Source organism: Peromyscus leucopus, chromosome 20, assembly GCF_004664715.2.
Source record: "Peromyscus leucopus breed LL Stock chromosome 20, UCI_PerLeu_2.1, whole genome shotgun sequence".
NCBI classification, from domain to species: Eukaryota; Metazoa; Chordata; class Mammalia; order Rodentia; family Cricetidae; genus Peromyscus; species Peromyscus leucopus.
Genome location: NC_051080.1, coordinates 2,640,337 through 2,655,677, shown reverse-complemented (window position 1 = coordinate 2,655,677; position 15,341 = coordinate 2,640,337). Strand labels below are relative to the sequence as shown.

Genomic DNA, 15,341 nt, shown 5'->3' with positions numbered 1-15,341 from the left:
AAGGCTGAATGGTGTCCTCAGGAGGGTGCCGGCAAAAAGCTTGAGACAGAGTGCAGGACAGGGTTGTGGCTTAGTGGTAGAGAGATGTACAAGGCCCTGTGTTCAACTTCCAACACACACACACACACACACACACACACACACACACACACACACACACACCTAGTTCTAATCCCCAGGAGCCTTACCGCATTCCTCCTGGTCGATCAATAAATAGAGTAATCCTTTATGCATTTTAGACTCCAAATTCATCCATGTCCTGTGGCTTAACACTGAGATGGAGTTAAGCTGGCAAAGATACTGTAAATCAAGGCAGTTCCCCGCTAGACAGTAGGTGCTGTACATGTGACACATTCCTCCCTGGTTGGTGAAATGTATTAGCAAGCGGCGGTGTGGGTGGAGGGTTCTGCGGAAGGCAGACAGGTGAGCTTCCGTGTTGGTAAAATGCACGGGTTTGAACTTCAGGGTCTGCTATTTACTGAGTGATCTAAGTAAGTGACTTAACTTCCTATCCACCTTGTAGGAGTGCTAGATACAAAAGTCACTGCTTTGGGAGATGAAATGTGTTTGGAAACCAATCATCTTCAGCCTCACGTTTAAACAACTCAGGAGTGCCCTCTGTTGGAAGTTGGGGGACAGGCACGCGCTCTAGGCGCACCCAGCAACTGACCAAACCCTGAGGGGCTCTGGCTTGCCAACCACAAAGACAACTAAACACGCCCCGAGAAATTGCACAGCGGGAACACTTAATCTGTATTCATAGAACACCTTATGGATCACCAAGGTCTCTCTCGTGTGACCCCTCACAGAAGCTCCCCGTTTCTAAGGGAACTCGGAAAGGATGGGTGGTGTCAGAGAAGCAACCGCGTCATCGTTAAAGGGAAGACCTGCTGGGTCATGGCAGAACACCGGGCGTTGCTTCTGTATGAAGACACCTCTGGGAACTTGAGCTCCTTTTCCGAAATCTTCCTGTGGCTTAGAAGCTTAGAAGCTCAGTGAGCCTGGCTGTCGCGCACTTGGGGGCCAGCACCAGTGCGGGTCCCCACTGGGCGTCGCGCAGCTCACCGCGTGCGCTCGGCTCCAGGGAACCCCTGGGAGGTGGGGGCCTGGACCCCGGGCTCCCCGCCTCGGTCGCGGGGACCCCGCCTCTCCGCCGGTGGCTCAGCCCGGCCACCAGAGGCAGCGCAGAGCCACCCGTCCCTTCTTCCCCTCCCGTCTCGATGGCGGAAGTGAGTTGTCCCGGCCCAAACAACATCCTCGCTGGTCCGAGTGAATGGCCTCGTCCAAAGGGGGGCGTGGTTGTCTCTCACCGCGTCCCAGGGCCCGAAGGACAAGCGAGGGAAACACGCGCACTTAAGTCACCGAGCACCACGAGCGCGCCGGTGGCTCGTGAGAGCCTCGCGACGCCGCCGCCGCAGCGCGCGCGTAGGGGCTCGGGGCGCGCCGAGCCCGGCCGGCACCCACCGTGGGCGCGGGTGGTTCCTTCCGGCCCCGCCCTCCGGGAGCGCAGGACTTCCGGTGTGCGCGCCGCTCTGGGGAGCGCAGGGGGCGCCGGCCAGGAGGGACCCGAGCTGGCGTCCTGCTCCGGACAGGTGTCCGAGCCCCGTCCTCGTCGTCGTCGTCGTCGTCTGCGCTGCTGCCCCGGGACGGCGCGAGTTCGCGGGCAGCGACCCTGACGTCCGGTCCGGATTCTCGGTACGGGTCCACGCAGACGCCTGCTTTTGCTTCTAGCCCGTCCTCGAACCCGAGGCTGAGCGACTCCTGCTCCGGTCTCTACACGCAGGGAGGGGGGGTTGGTGTGTCCCGGGTCAGCCTGATCTTTAGGGGGACCAGAGGGAAAGGTAGCCCCCCGTGTAAACTGGCCGGGGCTGGGAGGGTGGGGTGGGTCCTGGAATAATGCTGAAAAGGAGGGGCGTTGCTGGTCCGAGGGAGAAATGGAAGAAGGGGCTGGCCCAGAGCCGGGAATCTCTAGGTGGGGAATTGCAGGGTGGAGTTAAAGAAGATAATGACAACAAGTAAGAGAGCCGTGGCATCCTTGGCCCAGGAGAAACGAAACTCTTGGAAGAGCCTGGAATTCTGGGTCGGGATGCATCGAGCGGTTAAGAGGAGCCAGTTTGTAGTGATGAATGGGATGTAGTCCCGTTCCTGTGGGAAGTGTCGAGTGGGAGAGAGGAAAACACCCGATGGCACAGGTATGCCCGAGCTGACGGCCAGGTGAGAGGGGGAGCCAGCCTGATGCCTTGCGTCTAGAGTAGCGTACTACTATTTAAGAGCAGGAGACAAAGACAGCACTTGGGAAGTTGAGGCAGAAGGTTGCCAGGAGTTGGAGGCAAGCCTGGATTAGAGGAAGGCCTGTCTAAAAAACAAAAAACAAAAACAAAACAAAAAACCCAAAAACCCCTGCTGAAACACACTGTCAGAGCAGATAGCAAACCGAAGCCAGTGAATCGAAACACCACCAGGCGTAGAGCCCTACAGTCTAACTGTTGCTCTCTAGAGGACAATAAAGATGAGATGGTCTGTGTGCGAGGTGGTGAGAAGTCACCAAGACACTGGCAAACAGAATACCAAACTTAGAAATGTAACTGCTTACATTCCCTCAGTGGGCTCAGTATGTTTATGTTCTAAGTTATTTTTTCCAAGTATTTATTGTTATTATTTTTTGAGACAGTGTTTCTCTGTGTAGTTTTGGCACTTTTTCTGGAACTTACTCTCCCAAGCCTGTGTGTGTGTGTGTGTGTGTGTGTGTGTGTGTGTGTATTGGTGTTTTAGACACAGTATCACAGCTTCACAGAGTTAAACAAATGCAACATAAACAAAAGTAACACACCTTAAAATAATATTCTACAACAGAGAAAAAAACAAAAGAAAAAATCCTGCATTGTTACAGGGTTTTACACAATGTTGAATGCTTTCTATATCCTTGGAAGAGGTCTGGCTGGCTGGCATGAATTCTCCCTTGAAGTCTGGTTACTGAGTTGTAACTTGGCTTTTTTTTTTTTTAATGCCGAATGCCATTTATTGAAGGAGGGAAGAGGTCTTAAATACAGGCTTACAGCACAATGGGAGAACCCCGGAGGGCAGAAATTCGATAGCGATGTTTTTCAATCTTGCATTTAAGCTGTTAACGCCCAATATGCAGCATACACAGACAAGGAACTTCCCTTAAGCATTCAGGAGGGTGAAACCTGGGAAGGAATTAGCATAGGGAGGATATCAAGGTCAAGGTCAGCAAGCAAGGCACGAGTCACGCTTTTAATCCCCACATTGAGAGGGAGGCAGAGGCAGGCAGATCTCTGAGTTCCAGGATAGCCTGGGCTACAAGAGAAAACCTGTCTCAAAAAAAAACAAAAAAACAAAAAACAAAACCAACCAACCAGACAGATCCAAACCATTGCACCCAGGAAGGCATAGGAGCCAAGCCTCACCCTGTGGTTCCACCTACCCGGGAGGTGGAGGCTGGAAGGCCATTGGGGTCCAGGAGTTACAGGCCAGTTTGTGAAACAGGCCTTGTGTGTGTGTGTGTGTGTGTGTGTGTGTGTGTGTGTGTGTGTGTGGTGTGCTTTTAAAGACAGGGTCTCTCTGTTTTGTCCTGGAATCCATTGTGTACTCTAGGCTGCTCTTGAACTCACAGAGATCCACCTGCCTCTGCCTCCTAAGTGCTGGGTTAGAGGTGTGCACCACTGCTCCCAGCCCAGGCCTTGTCTCTTCAAATGTAAAGGCAGAGTAAAGTCTGCCCTTTGGAACTCACGCCGGGACTATGGGACATGAGTTCTCACACTCCATGTCTCACTGCCCCGTTTCTAGCCCCCCTTTTAACTGGTCTTGCTGCCCAACCTTTCTGTATTGAATACATTTTACACAGGGGTCTAGATGGCTCTGGAGATGTGTAGATTTGGAGTGTGTGTATTATCTGGGTTTTAAAGCCCAACCTTTACCGCTTTCCAGTGACTTGTCAGAGTGTTTTGTGACCCCAAAGGAGTAAAGAGCTGTCATATGCCCTGCAGCCAGAGCTGACTTTCTGATGTAGGGATCTGGTGTTGACACAAAGGTTCGGTGACTTTGTCGTCCTGGGGACAGAGTCCAGATGCTTTAACCCGGCCATTAAGGTCCCAGAAGATCGACTTGGCTTTTTCTCTGTGCTCTTGCCACTGTGGGGCCGTTTTCCTTCCGGCCTCTCTGCACATGCAGCTTCTGAGGGCAGAGCACGCTGGCTCTGCCTGCCCGAGGCAGCACTTTTGGATTGAATGCCACAAATGGAGTCAAGTCTCGCCCCACCTGGTAGTTGGACTGGGCATCTTGAGGCTCTGTCCCTTCCTGTTCCCAAGGGTCTGTGGGTTGCTCAAAACGTGCTGCCAGAACGCAGAAGGGCCAGTAGAGGCAGGGGCTGAGCCCAGTGGAGCAGGAGGTGGGCAGGGCCTTCCGGATGACATGACCCGCTCTTACAGGTGGCGCCCACGGTGGGGCGAAGCTTCCTGTCTCCGGCCTCTGCTCCGGGGCTGGCGGCAGGATGAACTGCAGGTCGGAAGTGCTGGAGGTGTCGGTGGAGGGCCGCCAGGTGGAGGAGGCCATGCTGGCCGTGCTGCACACCCTCCTCCTGCACCGCAGCACCGGCAAGTTCCACTACAAGAAGGAGGGCACCTACTCCATCGGCACCGTGGGCATCCAGGATGTGGACTGCGACTTCATCGACTTCACGTACGTGCGCGTCTCCTCGGAGGAGCTGGACCGCGCCTTGCGCAAGGTTGTTGGGGAGTTCAAGGTGGGTGAGTGAGTGAGTGGCCCAGCCGATGCAGGTGGACCTGGAGTGTGTGCCCCTCCACCCTGGCTGTGCGGTGGACCAGCCTGCCCTCCAGAGAGCAGGAGTCAGTTCTGCAAGGCTTGAAAGAACAGATGTGTTGAGAGCTCCTCTGGGGGAGGGGAGCTCTGTGTGTCTGAGAGGGTGCTCCTACTTTCTCAGGAGGAAGGGCGAGCTGAGCTACCTCAGCCCCTCTCCCCAGCTTAAACAGTTAGGCCCCTGGAAGGTGGTCCTGACCACCCTGGCTCCACAGCCGTCTGTGACAGCTCTCGTCAGTTCCTTCCTCACACAGTTTGGGCCTTTCCCATCTGGTCTGAAGCTCTAAGAGGGGGAAGTGCTTGGCCGAGTGACTTCTCTCCAGATGTGCAGGCCCCTCGGGCCTTGGGACCTGTGCTGGGGAACACTTGTGTTGGCGGGGAGAGAGGGGTAAGGGACACACCAGACGGCCCAGGTTGGTCACCCCACTCCCGTGGTGAAATGGCACTGTCCATTTTTAATATTTTTTTAGATAGTGTAAAACAGTGGGTTTCATCGTGACGTCTTCATACGTGCACGTCATTGTACGTTGCTCTCGATGGTCGCTTTTGCATCACACATGCGTGTGTGTGTGTGTGTGTGTGTGTGTGTGTGTGTGTGTGTATTTAATCTAGGTTTTGCACGAGAGACAATTTGTGATATGTTGTCTCTTATTTCTCCCGAAGTGCCCACTCCCCTCCTCAGTGACGGTGTGATTTTTGTCTTTGTCTTCATGGAGAAGTCTAGTTTAGAGCATCGAAGGGAATCCTTCCTCTTCTTGCCTTTCTCCTCCCTTCATTCCTTCGTTCCCGGAGCCTGTCGGTTCCCGGGCTGTGTACTTACGCAGGGTTTGCACAGTCAGGTGGACGCTCTCCGAGGCTACAGCGCTCACTCCATCACTTTCCTTGTAAGGCAGGTGAGGCTGTGAGGTTTCCCAGACATCCTTTTAGACGTGAAGTCTTCGTCACTCTGATCTCTTGGTGACTGAGAGGCACAGAGAAGGAACCATCTGCACAATGGTGGCCCACGCCTTTTATCCTAGGCAGAGACAGGCAGATCTCTTGAGAGTTTGAGGCCAGCCTGGTCTACATAGTGAGTTCCAGGACAGCCAGAGACACATAGTGAGTGAGACCTAGGGTTAGAGCTGTCCCTCCCCCTCAACAAGCCAAGCCTGATGCCACAGACAATGAGCTTGAGTGACAGTGGTACCTGCCGTGTGGGTTTCTGTACCACAAGGAGTTAATGTTCACCACGTGCCTGGTGTTTGCCTAGAGTCTGGTGCTATTACAGAATTGTTAGCTTGTTGCTACCAATCAGGGTTGTCTGAATGTCTTTGGAGGGTGACTGTGCTCTCTGCAGAGGTATCTTAGCTTTCTGTTGCTCAGGGGCCCAGCCTGGAGCAGGAGCCCACGGGACAGCGTAGGTAGACCTGTTGGATGTTTGGTTCCATGTGCTGCTGGGGAGAGAGGAAATGCCACTGCCGCATCTCTTGTCCTTCGCTTTCCTGACTCCATCCCTTGACGTCCTCTTTTCTAACCCGGTCCCTAAGGCTTTACCGTTCCGCCTGCTTTTTAAAAAGGGACTGAGTTTGGGTTGTCAGGAAGGAGAAAAGCAAGTAGGGTTTATCTGGGGAGGAGATATTGGAGAGTTTCCAGAAGAGATGGTATTTTGTTTGTGCGTATGTCTGTGTAAGTATGTGCCACACGTGTGTCTGTGTCTGTGCACACGTGTGTGGGTGCCTGTGGGAGCCAGAGGAGGTGTAAGCATCCACACCGTGCCCAACATCTTTACGTGGCTCTGGGGATCAGACTCAAGGTAGTCTCTTATCTATAACTCCCTATAAAACCAAGAAGCAGATCACATACTTCCAACATATAATGGCACAGAATACACATTACTATTCCAAAAGGAAGGAATAGGAGCACAGTGAGGAAATACTGGACCAAAGCAAGACCGAAAAGTCAGCAGGGCAAACTCCAAATCCTGTAACCCCATGTCTGACGTCAGAGGGCTTAGATGGCTGCACCCTTCCAGCTTTGATGACTGCAGCACACCAGCACACTTCTGTCTCTTGGGTGTCTCATGGCTCTGGCATCTCTGACCTCTTGGGGTCTCCAGTGCAATCCAGGCTTCACTTTCACAGCTTCACACAGTGGCCCTTCAGGGCCTCCATGCAGGGACCCCTCTGCCACACACTTGGCCTCAGTGGCCCCCCTTAGCCGTGGAGGAAGATTCCACAACCTCGTTACTTGTGTATCCTAAAGCCAGAACCACGTGAGCATTACTGCCAGTTTGGGGAGAACCTTGGCCTCCGCGAATCACATTCATAGCAGCTTTGTTTTGTTACTTTTTAGGAGAGGAAATCCCTCCAGCCTTTCCCTTTTACAGCTTGGGAGCTTAGCTGGGCAGGGTCCTCCCTGAGGCCCTCCCTTCATTCCATTTTGGGTTAGGCCTTTTAAAAATCTCATCTCCTTCAGTACAAGGTCAGGCTCCAACATGAAACTTCCTGGTGCTGTTTTCTCCTCAAACTGCACATTTTTTCTTTTGCACCAACTCACTCGTTTTCATTGTAGACCTGTGTAAGGGTGGTTACTAACAACCGTGTGATGGAGTTGTCTATTGGGCTGTCTTGAACTCTCCTCTGCTAACAAATTAGTTTGTTACTTTTAAATTTAGCCTCAGGTAGATTCTTAGGACAAGGATAGAAGGCAGCCACATTCCTTTGGTAAATATCGCAGGCATGGCCTCTAGCCCAGTTACTAACATTGTTCCCCTCTGAATCGCTTTCAGCACCCACCACTGTCTTCCACACTTCTGCTGGAGAGTCCATAAGCCCTGCTTCCGGTATTCAATCACTTCCCTAGGTCAGAGTCCCAGAGTCTTCCACGTTGTCCAAAACAGTGTGGTTAAACCTGTCCCAGCATTATCCCACTCCTGGTACCAACTTCTGTCCTACTTTTTTCCTTCTGTGATAAGACGCTGTGACGTGTTTGGGTTTACAGTTTCAGACCATTATCAGTTTACAGTTTGTGACCATCGGGATGGAGAGCATGGCAGCAGGCAGGCATGGTACTGGAGCAGGAGTTGAGAGCTCACAGGTTGAGACACAACCCTCCAAGTCCACCCGCAGTGACACACTTCCAACAGAGCCACACCCCGTAATCTATTTCTACAGTTCTGGTGAGAGGTCAATGAACGCAGAACTGCAACAGGAAAACAGGGTCCCCAGGCACTTAAGCACAAGTGTGCAAATGCATCCCAAGGCTCGTTTTTATCATTACGACTCTTGATGACAGTTACGGAGTTTACCGTCCAGCAGAGAAGCCTGATCCTCAGACCAGCATCTTCAGGGTTATATAAATGTCTGAGTCATGGGAGCAGCTTTTGCCCTATTTTCTAGAAACGGAGGAAGGCCACAAGGCATTCCCATGTTCTTTCTCACATCTGTTGGCATTCCAAGTTCCCTTCTTGAGAAATACAGCATTGGATGTTCCCATATCCATGTCACAAACCCCTTCTTATCCTCACATAACCTTAGTTCAAACCCCAACAGTTCTACCAACCAGGGACCGAGTATTCAGATATGCAAAACATAGCCTGTGGGGGCCGTTCTTGGTCAACCCACAACATGGCCCCTGGTTATAACAGTAATTCATTATGTGTGAGTGTGTACACACGTGTGCATGTGCGTCTGCACCTCAGCTCACGTTTGATACAGGCCACTTCTTAAAGCTGGAGCTGGGCAAGGAGAAGGGTGTTAGTTTGCCTGAACCAGTTTTAGGCTTGCAGTTTTATGTCCCTCACATAAGTCCTCTACCTTCTATAGGCTTCACCCCTGCAGCGCTTAGTGGGTAGGGTGAGTAGGAGTGGGAATGGACTCCCCCGGCGTGGGAATCGGGCTGCACAGGATAAGAACCTTCCACGGCCATGGCTTGCTCACCTGTTGTGTCTTCTCCAGGATGCACTTCGAAACTCCGGTGGTGACGGGCTAGGCCAGATGTCCTTGGAATTCTACCAGAAGAAGAAGTCACGCTGGCCTTTTTCGGACGAGTGTATCCCTTGGGAGGTGTGGACGGTCAAGGTGCACGTGGTCGCCCTGGCCACAGAGCAGGAGCGGCAGATCTGCCGGGAGAAGGTGGGGGAGAAGCTCTGTGAGAAGATCATCAACATCGTGGAGGTGATGAGCCGGCATGAGTACCTGCCCAAGATGCCCACGCAGTCCGAGGTGGATAACGTGTTTGACACGGGCCTGCGGGACGTGCAGCCTTACCTCCACAAGATCTCCTTTCAGATCACCGATGCCCTGGGCACCTCCGTCACCACCACCATGCGCAGGCTCATCAAAGACACCCTTGCCCTGTAGGCCTCTCTGCCGCCTTGGCAGCTAACTCCTTGATGGCCCTGGGAATCTGTGGTGCTGACGTTTTGGGCTCTGGAACCTGCTCTAGGTCCTTGGTGAGACTTGAAGAGAAGCTCTTGACGTCCTTGTTGTGTGTTTTCCAGCCTCGGTGGCCCTGTCACCTTTGCAGTGTCCTGTCCTGGATGCAGCCTTTCCACACCTCCCTGGTGGTTCTCTTCCTACACTGTAGAACTACCGTGAGGGTGGCGAATAAAGTTGAGATGTGAGTTTGGCTCAGCTGTCTTGGCCTGTGTCCTGCCCTGAAACGTGAACACTTCCTGACATTCTCATGAGGACTCATGATTGTTGGGGGCATTATTCCAAGCTGGGATGAGTGGGTTGATGCAGTTAAACACAGGTTAAAACCGGGGGGAGTGCCGGGTGGCGGTGGGCACACCTTTAGTCCCGGCATTCGGGAGGCAGAGTCAGGCGGATCTCTGTGAGTTCGAGGCCAGCCTGGACTACAGAACAAGATTCAGGACAGGCCAAAACTACACAGAGAAACCCTGTCTCCAAAAACCAAAACCAAACAAACAACAACCAAAAAAACCAGTGGCGCTTGTGCTGTTAGACACATACAAAGGTGTCACCCAGCCAGATGTGACCAGCCCGATGTGACCATGGCTGTCAGGAATGAGGGCAATGGGGGGTTTTGTCTTTATAGAGTATACACAAAATTATTTAATCCGGGCTATCTAAGGAAGGCGTGTCTTGGGGTTAAGGCTGCCCAGGTTGGCCTGGCTCACTGTTCGGGCAGTGCTTGGGGACACATTTTTACACAGGGTTCTCATCTGCACTGCTACACCTGTTCACTTACTCTGTATTCTGCAATGCTGTTGGCTCCACCCTGCGAGATCTAAGCACGGCCGAGTGAGTCCTGGTCCTGGGAGGGAGCTAGGACGACCAGAGAACTGTGAGGATTTTCCCAGGCCATGTGTGCACTTTCCCGGCAGGTTGTGGTATTTTAGTCAGTCTCAGGACACTGGAGGATGGATGTCCGAGGGGGCTGGAGCTAGAGAAGGTGTATTCACAAGCTTCCCTGGCATGCTGCACTCGGGGTGTTCCCTGTTTGCTTCTGAGGCGTTGACTGGAAGTGACCTTTGGGGATGTTTGAGATAGGATCTCTACATAGCTGAACATTTCCTGACTCATTTTACAGTCCTGCCTGTCCTGGAACTCGCTCTATAGACCAGGCTGGCCTCGAACTCACAGAGATCCACCTCCCGAGTGCTGGGATTAAAGGCGTGTGCCACCACCGCCCAGCCTCCTGACTCATTCTACATTCCTGGCTGTCCTGGAAATATTTAAGCTCAGCCTGGCCTCAGGCTCAGATCCTCCAGCCTCTGCCTGGGATTAAAGTCATAACTCAGCTTTTGCTTTGTTTTGTTTTTGGAGACAAGGTTTCTCTGTGTAGCCCCGGAACTTGCTCTGTAGACCAGGCTGGCCTTGAACTGCCTGCCTCTGCCTCTCAATGCTGGGATTAAAGGTGTGTACCACCACTGCCCAGCTCTAGTTCTTTTTGAGACAAAGGTAGTCCTAGCTGGCCTGGAACTCGTGATGCAATATGACCTTGCATTTCTTCTGTTCCTTGTACAAGAGCTGGGCTTGCAGGTGGGTGCTGCCCCGCCCTGTTTTATACCCTGCTGGGGTTTAAAACCCAAAACCTTCCATTGGGCTCGGCAAGCGCTCTGCCAACCGGTCTGTACCCCAAGGCTCTCCACAGTGACTCTGTCTTTGAAAAGGGAACTTAAGGGGTTGGAGAAATGGCTCAGCTGGTAAGAGCACAGGCTGCTCTTCGAGAGGTGCTGAGTTCAATTCCCAGCAACTGCAGGGGGCGCACAACCGTCTGTAATGGGATCTGGCGCCCTCTTCTGGCCTGCAGACATACATGCAGACAGCATTCATCCAAAAAAAAAAAAAAAAAAAATGGAGAAGGGAATTTAAAATTCGCTAAAGGATTTCCAGGAGACCTGGGCAGGCTGCTCTGCGTCCAGATTGTACTGGACTCCCCTACCCTGGCCATATCATGGATATCTACCTGGCAGGGGGCTGTCTTCCAAGATAGTATTGTCCCTAGCCTTCTGGAGCATTATGATTCTGGGATGGGGACATTGGGCTAGATCTCTGCTCTTTTTAATTATTTTTAAAACTTTAATTACATCACCACCACCACCACCCCTTCCTCCCTCCGAGCCCTTCCACATACCCCCCTTGCTCTCTCGGTAAGTAGGACAGGAGAGAAAGTGGAGGTAGGTCTTGTCCTCTGGGTACCATGCTCCACCCATTCTCTCTGCCCTGGTGTCTGGAGGACTCCTGTGTTCTGCTTGCCTGTCCCAGGGGAAAGGGTTTCCACATCCGGATCCGTTGGGCTGCCCATTTGACCGTGTCCCTGGGGCCTAGAAGGGTTGAACTTTTAGTTTGTAACAGAAAGCTCAGTGGTCAGCACCTGGGAGGGGGGTCTGAGAGTCTCAAAAGCGGAAAAGCCCTGAGAACGCTGAATCTTGGCCTTTTTCAAGGGAGGGAAGCCTTGGGGACAGCTCCTGGGTTTACCTGGAAATTTCAAATTGCAGGCATGGGATGAGAGAACAGACAGGCTCGGCCTGAGAATCCAGCCTGTCGGAGAAGGACCTCTAGGCTACCCTGGAGGAGCCTGCCTAGGAGGGGCCTGAGCACTCACTCTGCACGGAGTTGGGGAGAGCGGGGCGGTGGAGCCCCGGGAGGCCCGCCCCTCGAATACATCTCTCAGGGCCTCCGCTCCCAGGGCAGTGTGCACATCTGGGCAGCTGGCGGGAGCATGAACAGCTCACAGGTGGGGGCTGCGGCCAAGGCTGCCTGGCTGGGCTGCTGTAACCAGTCCGGGTTGCCACTGCAGCCGCCGCCGCCGCCGGAGGGGCCGCGGATGGTTCAGGCAGTGGTGCTGGGTGTACTGTCCATTCTGGTGCTGTGCGGGATCCTGTTCCTGGGTGGTGGACTCCTCCTCCGAGCCCAGGGCCTGATAGCACCACTGGCTCGGGAGAGGCGTGCATCCCACGAGGCCGAGCCCGGTGCCTGTGGAGGGGATGACTCCTAGGTGTCAGGCTGTTCTTGAGAGAGGGTCAGCCCCTTCTGGGCCTTCCAGAGCCCATGTCTGTGGAGCACAGTGGAAGGTCCATCCCACAAGCTCTTGTCTCCTGCGCAGGTGAGAGCCTTGAGGCACAGGGCGGGTGGGGGTGGGGCTGGGTGGGGTGGGCAACAGTGATGGCCGCTGCTCTCACCAAGCGGGACAGCTGCAAGTCCAGGGTGGGGCTGGAGTTGCCTGTGCCTCTGACTGTCCCTCCCTTCCTGGCTGTCCTCTAGGCACAGGCGGCCTTTGTGCTCCCATGTGGATACAGGAGGGAGCTGGAGGGGCCTCCGAACGGGAGTCCGTTTCTGGTACCTATGTGTTTCCGAGCCTCTACATCCGCCCAGTCCACCTTGCAGTGTGCCGGGCTCCACAGGGCCCTTGTACCGGAGGCCGACACAGCCAGACCTCGGCTTTCAGCTTGCGGCTCTCTCCTGCGTGAAGCCTTTGTCCAGGCATGGGAGTGGGCAGGCTGGGGCCGGCCGAGGTGGAGGAGGGGGGTGGAAGAGTCTTCACTCCCACTCGAGGTACCCCTGGTTGTTTGGGGTAACCTTGCGGGTAGAGAGTTGTGCCGAGTCCCCCTCCCCTGACCCCTGCTCGAGGTAGCTCAGGGCCAGGAGCTTTGTGTGCTGTGTTGGGGGTGGTGATGGCAAGGAGCAGAAGCTGCCTGAAGTAGATGTGGGATTGAGGATTCCCAGCTGTGTCTGGCTCTCCTGGATCCATCTCTGTGAGGACAGGCCCCATCTGGAGAGAAGGGCCTGGGTGACCCAAAGGACAAGCAACCCCAGCCCAAGGCCGCCTCAGACTGAGCCGTGAAACGGGGGTGGGGGGTGGGGGTGCTTCATCGGCATTCAGCTGTGTGTGGGGGCTTCTGGAGGCTTCTGTTTCTGGGCGCCTCTCAGTCCTCCTGCTTTCAAGTGACCGCCAAGAAGGCAGTGGTGCAGGGTGCCTGTGGAGATGGCCTGGTGAGGGGTGAGGGTGTGGGCAGGTGCAGCTAAGCAGCTGTGAAGCCGACGATGTGTGATCCTTGCTTAGCGGCTAAGGGTTTGGCACCCGTCCTGGACAGCCATGCCACACCAGCCTTGAGAGCGGCGGATTTCTCACGTCAAAGATGCCTCCCCCACTGCCTTGGAGAGAGGACAGTCCAGGGCAGGGCAGTGTGTGTGTGTGTGTGGTAGTGGGCAGGGCCCAGGGAACTGTTGGCACTCACTTTCCTGGTCTTGAGCACTGGGTGTCCTCTCTTGCACCAGGTTCCTCCGAGCCTGCCTCCTGTCTTCCACCATGCACTTTCCTGCTCTCTCCTCCATGGAATGGAGGGTCTCTAAATTCCTGCAGACCCTTCACTGACAGACGGGGAAGCTCAGAGAGAGAAACGTGTGACCTACTCAGGAGAGTGACAGAGGTGGAACTGGACCACAGGCTCCAGGTTCCATGCCCGGTCTCCCGGTCTCCCGGGCCGGCCTGTTCTCCCTCCTGCTTCCCCACAGATCTGTGAGATGCTGGTCGAAGACATGGCCTCCCTTCCCACCATAAGGCACATAGGCAGCGTTCAGCTTGAGTCAAGGACCTGGCCCCTCTTGTCCCTACTTCCTCAGTGGCCTTGTTGGATCCTCTTTTACTCCTAGAACAGTCTTCAGATGCCAGGAGACAGCTCCTTAGCAGCTGGGCCCAGCTTTCCGGCCTTGAACCTGAGGGATGGGGGAGGGGCTCGGAGGCTCGCTGGAGTAAACATGGATGGGAAAGATCCAAGCCATCCGCCCAAGTCCCTGTGGTGTTAGGGATGCGTCGCGGTTGGATGGCAGGAAAGGCTGTGTCTCCAGCATCATCTTGTCTGCTCACACCCAGGACGGAGACAGAGCTGGGAGAGGGGTGGGCAAAGGCTCTCTTCATCCGACTTCCTGCCTTTGATGTCCCTTGGGCTCAGTGTTTGGAATGGGTACGGCCTGTTCAGAAGTTCGCTACAGATCTCTGGTCAAGGCTGTTGGGCTGGCTGGCTGGGGGAGGGATTGCCGCAGTCACTTCCTTTCAGGGTAGAAAGAGGTGGAGGCTGGGGGCAGGCGTGAGGGACAGAGAGGCGGCACCGTGGCCCCCAGGGCACTCTGCTAGCCTGAGCCTGTGCCACGCAGGCTGCGGCAACAGATAGACTGGTATCTTGCCCTACATTATCAGTCCGCGTTCATCGTGTACAGGGCTCTGCCTGATCTCCTCCAGTGACTGCCGAGCTCCCTCCAGTCAAGATGGTGGCACCATGTCTTACAGATGCTGGAGCCAGCTGTTCCTCCCGGAGAGCTCTTCCTCTACAATACCGTCGCACCAGGGAGCCCCTGCCACTCACCCCACCCTGTTCGTTTGTGCTGCCGAGGAGGACGGACTGAAGATACCTGGACTGTGGTGACACCTCCCTCACTCTGGGATCCTGGCGCTCAGTACTGCCTCTGAGCTGCTCCCTGACACCTGGGGTGGGTCCAGGAGAGCCATGCTCCAGGAACACGTGCGTCTGCTTGGTGACTGCTGTGTGCTCTGGGCCCTGAAGGCGGCTTCACACCCCAACTGCTAGTGTGTCCTCTGCACACCAGGCCCCCGTGGACACACGTGCAGCTCCTGTCCTGCCTGGTGCTGGACAGTAGTGTCCTACAGCCCAGCAACCTGTTGTAACCTGTTGTTGCTGAGAACCATAGGTTAGTGCCTCCCGCCTGGAGAGCGTCGGCCATCCAGCAATGCGCCACCACTGTCCAGGGCTCGCTATTAAACAGGCCAGCAACGCAGTTCTGGGTGTGTGGTCTGTTTCCATCCTTGACCCCCGGGATTCCTGGTTTGTTTCCTCACTCCCCTTCCATGTGGTCCGCTTCTAGCAGATGATTTATTTATTTATTTTTTAAGATAGGGTTTTACTACGATAGTCCAAGCTGACCTGAGACTCGCTGTGTGGTCTAGGATGGACTTGAACTCACAGTGATCCTCCTACCTCAGCCTCTCAGGAATTACAGATGGGGGCTGCCACTGCTGGTTTAGATCCCAGACTTTTTGAG

At 54.5% G+C, this 15,341-nt stretch overlaps 2 protein-coding genes across 2 annotated transcripts; both read left to right on the top strand.

The window, feature by feature from the left end:
- The first annotated feature begins 1,574 nt into the window (after positions 1 to 1,574).
- On the top strand, positions 1,575 to 9,445 carry Atg101 (autophagy related 101). The gene is made up of 3 exons (XM_028874521.2): positions 1,575 to 1,695; positions 4,449 to 4,762; positions 8,772 to 9,445. Exons 2-3 carry the CDS (start codon positions 4,511 to 4,513, stop codon positions 9,174 to 9,176), a joined length of 657 nt encoding a protein of 218 aa, XP_028730354.1. The 5' UTR covers positions 1,575 to 1,695; positions 4,449 to 4,510; the 3' UTR covers positions 9,177 to 9,445.
- Positions 9,446 to 11,607: 2,162 nt separating this feature from the next.
- Positions 11,608 to 15,077, top strand: Smim41 (small integral membrane protein 41). The gene is made up of 2 exons (XM_028874388.2): positions 11,608 to 12,390; positions 14,572 to 15,077. Exon 1 carries the CDS (start codon positions 12,007 to 12,009, stop codon positions 12,280 to 12,282), a length of 276 nt encoding a protein of 91 aa, XP_028730221.1. The 5' UTR covers positions 11,608 to 12,006; the 3' UTR covers positions 12,283 to 12,390; positions 14,572 to 15,077.
- The last annotated feature ends 264 nt before the right edge of the window (positions 15,078 to 15,341 follow it).

Excerpts from the sequence above, each read along its gene's own strand:
- Smim41 (XM_028874388.2), top strand. The coding sequence starts at position 12,007 with ATGAACAGCTCACAGGTGGGGGCTGCGGCCAAGGCTGCCTGGCTGGGC.
- Atg101 (XM_028874521.2), top strand. The coding sequence starts at position 4,511 with ATGAACTGCAGGTCGGAAGTGCTGGAGGTGTCGGTGGAGGGCCGCCAG. Across the intron at positions 4,763-8,771 it reads AGGTTGTTGGGGAGTTCAAG|GATGCACTTCGAAACTCCGG; the intron begins GTGGGTGAGTGA and ends TGTCTTCTCCAG.